General features: G+C 30.4%; 1 protein-coding gene across 1 annotated transcript; it reads right to left on the bottom strand.

Moving 5' to 3' along the window:
* Positions 1–4,402: 4,402 nt before the first annotated feature.
* Positions 4,403–5,081, bottom strand: LOC132736902 (uncharacterized; the record flags this gene model as incomplete). Its single annotated transcript, XM_060724115.1, is given in 1 exon segment — positions 4,403–5,081. A coding segment is annotated over 1 exon segment (257 nt), but the record flags the coding sequence as incomplete, so codon positions are not given.
* Between the last annotated feature and the right edge of the window lie 7 nt (positions 5,082–5,088).

The following is a 5,088-nucleotide window of genomic DNA, read 5'->3' as shown; positions in this document are numbered from 1 at the left end:
GTTGCGCACAAAAGAAATTGTTCACTATATATTTTATATATAAGGAAAAAAAACAAAGGGCCATAATTAGGTCAAATATTATCTAATCGCAAAACCCCGACAATATGCGCCAGGGCACTTGATGACAAAGCTTCTGTGAAAGTTTGGTCAAAATCCGTTGAGAAATGTAGGAGGAGTTGCGCACAGAAGAAATTGTTCACTATATATTCTTTATAAGGAAAAAAAACAAAGGGCCATAATTAGGTCAAATATATACCAATTGCAAAACCCTGGCAATATGTGTCAGGGCACTTGATAACAAAGCTTCTGTGAAAGTTTGGTCAAAATCTGTTGAGAAATGTAGGAGGAGTTGCGCACAAAAGAAATTGTTCACTATATATTCTGAATAAGGAAAAAAAACAAAGGGCCATAATTAGGTCAAATATATACCAATTGCAAAACCCTGGCAATATGTGTCAGGGCACTTGATGACAAAGCTTCTGTGAAAGTTTGGTCAAAATCTGTTGAGAAATGTAGGAGGAGTTGCGCACAAAAGAAATTGTTCACTATATATTTTATATAAGGAAAAAAAACAAAGGGCCATAATTAGGTCAAATATTATCTAATCGCAAAACCCCGACAATATGCGCCAGGGCACTTGATGACAAAGCTATTGTGAAAGTTTGGTCAAAATCCGTTGAGAAATGTAGGAGGAGTTGCGCACAGAAGAAATTGTTTACGCCCGCCCGCCCGTCCGCCCGCCGACATACCTCAATCTAATAACCAGTTTTTTCCTTCGGAAAACCTGGTTAAAAACTGAAAATTTCATATTATTTTCAAAGTAAAAGGGGCATAACTGTGCCAAAAATCATCGAACCATGACCAAATTCAAACTTGACCTGTATTTTCTCATGACATATCCATATGTCAAGTTTGAGTCGAATGTGTTGTACCGTTGGGGAGATAATGAACGGAAACTGAAAATTTCATATTACTTTCAAAGTAAAAGGGGCATAACTCTGCCAAAAATCATCGAACCAAGACCAAATTCGAACTTGACCTGTATTTTCTCATGACATATCCATATGTCAAGTTTGAGTTGAATGTGTTGTACCGTTGGGGAGATAATGAATGGAAACTGAAAATTTCATATTATTTTCAAAGTAAAAGGGGCATAACTCTGCCAAAAATCATCGAACCATGACCAAATCCGAACTTGACCTGTATTTTCTCATGACATATCCATATGTCAAGTTTGAGTTGAATGTGTTGTACCGTTGGGGAGATAATGAACGGAAACTGAAATTTCATATTATTTTCAAAGTAAAAGGGGCATAACTCTGCCAAAAATCATCGAACCATGACCAAATTCGAACTTGACCTGTATTTTCTCATGACATATCCATATGTCAAATTTGAGTTGAATGTGTGCAACCGTTCTTAAGATAATGAACGGAAATTACATGGCGGGGGCATAAAAAGAAATTTAAGACAGCCACACTCCCGATTCTGTTCCTGGAACCAAGCAGTACTGAGCAAGGAGTGTTATAAGTTTCTTGCTTAAGGAAACAACAGCTTGCCCCTGACGGACTTTAACCACTCAGCCATGCACTATTTTGAACTAACGCAGCTTATTAGACAACCACTCGGCCATACACCACTCTCCAGATAAGATCGTATAAAAGCAAAGATCTTTTTTAAATTATCCTTAATATATTTGCTGTTATAACGTCAAACTAAGCTCTTTTTAAGACAGCAAATAAAAAGTAAGCATTATGTGGCTTATATTAATTTTATTATTTCAATCATGATTTTTCAAAACAATGTAATAATTTAATTACATATCGTATAGTTTTATAACAGTACAGCTATCCGAGGTCTCTCAAATTTTGAAAGACACCACCGGGCCAGCCAAGACTTTATACATTAATTCTCCATTCACACACTGGCACCTACTTACAAATTCAATACACACACTCAACTCGTGATAAAATACACATAGTAATAAAGAAACTTTAAGTTACTATACATTGCTTAAATGAAAATGTTGTAGACTCGGTTTGATTGAGCCTTGTAACTTGTTAAAGATGGTTGTGATTAATGAAAAGCCACCATCTCCATGTTCAGAGTACCTGCTTAAGCAGAATATGAATATGTTGATTTTAAGAGCTTAGTAACTCAATAAATCTGTAATTGTGGATAACATCTGGGTCATTTTAAGTCCCAGATCACATTCATATTCAAATACACTTTTACATCTATGACTCGTACTCAAATTCAAATATATAAATTATATATACAAATTTATAATTTATATAACTGATACCCAATTATAACTATACATTTAAATTTACATACATTCAAAATGATAATTAAAGCAACATGGTTTCAGACTTGAGGTACTTTTTATGAAAATTTTAAAAAAAAAATATTTCAAGTAAAAATATTTTGTCAAGTGTATAGCTATAAGTAATTCAACCATTATCATATAAGGCACAGAATATTCACAGAAAATACATAAACACTTAACCAGTCAAAATACCTGTGAACAGAAATAAAATTTTTCAAAATTTTCAAACCTTTCACTTTTGCTAAATTTGAGTACTGGACCAGCCATATGTTAAAAAATTGAACTGCTCATCGCAAATTATTGAAATTACTATACAAAATACTTAAACTTGACCTTCAGGTCAAAAGCTATATCTGATTAGGTTGGCAACTCACAAAACACTTTGTATAGGATGCTGTATACAGTGAAGAACAAAAATGCGCAAAAATAATAATGTATTTATACATTGTAGATAATTAACTATTTGTTTTAGTAAACTTTATTATTGCATTATGTTCATCATGGCATATTTCTTCATTCAAATGTCATTACTTAAGGAAATAGTTAATATTTACACTGTTATGTTGACTTTATAGTTGAATTCTTTGAAAAGTCTTACTTTAAGTGCTGAGTCTTTTTGTGAACTTGTTGTCAATAACAATTTGCATTATTATAAATTTGTTATACAAGTTGCTGACAGGATCTACAGGAGAATATGGCTTTGCTGACATAAACATAACACTCGACTAGCGTCTCTAGTTATATTTATCTCATTCAGGCTATATTCTCCTGTATATCCAGTCAGCAATTGGTATAACTAATATCATACACTTTCATGTTAACAAGCATAATACAAAGAAATAAGTAAATGGTAATTTTAAATAATGTAAACAGTCAGTGTCATATAATACATATCTTAACACAAGAATTCTTTCTTGCATAGTCATTAACATAGATAGATACAAGAAAGATCCAAACAAAACCTAAGATGAAAATTGAAAGGAAGACTAAATCTAACACAGAACTAGGAATATCATTTTTTTGTACATTCACACATGGAAAATAAACAAAAATATACATGTATATACAAAGAAAACATATTTGTATATCAGTCATACATTATCATAAGGAAAATAAACCAAACAAAAGTCCAGAATATAATAAAAACAAATTTTTAATATTAAACATCAACAATGAAAATGACTAACACTTATAAATAGCTTTTTCCATTTTTGATAAAAAAAGTATGTTTTTTCACATTTCAAAATCATTAATCAAAGAGTGTGCCTGTGCAGTTTAAATTAATTGATAAACTAAAACAAAGAACAGCAAAGCCAAATAAATAGTCAGAAAACAGTAAATGAAATATATAAAACACACTTCTAGTTTTGAAAAGAATCAATCTTTATAACAATAAAACACATTTTCAAAATTAGAATGTAATCCATTTGAATGACACATTTTTATTTAAATACTTGTAAGAACTTTTCTAATTCCAAATCATAACACATAACACAGACCTTCACACAAATGACCCTTCATTAGATAGCAAAAATGTAGCAAAAATGCATGAACAAACAACATTTTTTCCCTTAAATTCATTACTCATACAAACTTATGTTCTTACAAACTTTTACACACATAATCAAAACTTTTACTTTTTTTCAAATAATAATCTTATCATTTTCTAACAGGCTCTCAAAATCTATGCTTCAAGTTGACTAAATTACAAAATACATGAGCAAAAATTATCTATTTCTTTAATTCATTACTCATTCCAACCTACGTTCATACCAACTTTTTTACGCACTTTGCATCAGATACATGTATATCATATGTAACATTAAATGCTGCAGCATGACTGATAGGTATATACATCCTCCATGTTAAATGATCATATACCAGTAACCCTTATTAAGAAACACATGTATAACTTTAGACATTGAATTAATTACTGGCATTTAGATCTATGTAACTACTGAATTATACATAATAATTTTCAGACTCTCTATAAAACACTTATATCAACATTATTCATCATTTTTACAGGAATTATTACAAACATATTAAGTATTATATTAATTTTTTTTTATCCCCCCACCCCAAACCACCCAAAAACTATTTATAAAATTGAAGCAGAACATTTGAAGCTTGAAAATTCATTCAATAAAATTTGTCAGTACCTGTGATAATTTTTTTTTCAGTTTTGATGTTTCATCACAAAAATTCATCCTTTTATAATAATTATGATATTATGACTTAATATTTATATTTTAAAATACTCCATCCACAGATAATAAAACCAGTAAAATAGAAGCATAGACCTCTTTCATCAATATGCAGTCAGATTAAAAAATCGTTCAGTTCCTATGACAACAAATAAGTTTTGTTTCAAACAAGTTCACAAATTCCTTCCATGTTAAAAACTACCTGTCCAAACATTATTTTATCACATTGTATAAAACTTAAAACTATTATATTAAAACCTAAGACAAGACCTACTTCAAATACATCTTTCAGCTTGAAATACTTCCAGCTAATTTCACATCACTTTTATCGTCTAAGCTTTTATTTTTCAAATCTTTTATCTTTCTTATGCCCTCCATCTTATTTTTCAAATCTGTGACAGTATCTACACTATCAATTTTCACATCTCTTTCAGTATCTAAGCTCTTCTCTTTTAAGCTCTTTCTTCTATTTCTTACATCATTTCTATTTTCTAAGCTCTGACTTTTCATATTACTTTTACTTTCTATGCTTTGACTCTTCAAATCAGTGTT

The sequence above is a fragment of the Ruditapes philippinarum genome, unplaced genomic scaffold, assembly GCF_026571515.1.
Source record: "Ruditapes philippinarum isolate M1 unplaced genomic scaffold, ASM2657151v2 ctg21839_1_1_1_1, whole genome shotgun sequence".
Classification (NCBI taxonomy): Eukaryota; Metazoa; Mollusca; class Bivalvia; order Venerida; family Veneridae; genus Ruditapes; species Ruditapes philippinarum.
This window is presented reverse-complemented; position numbering and strand designations above follow the sequence as displayed.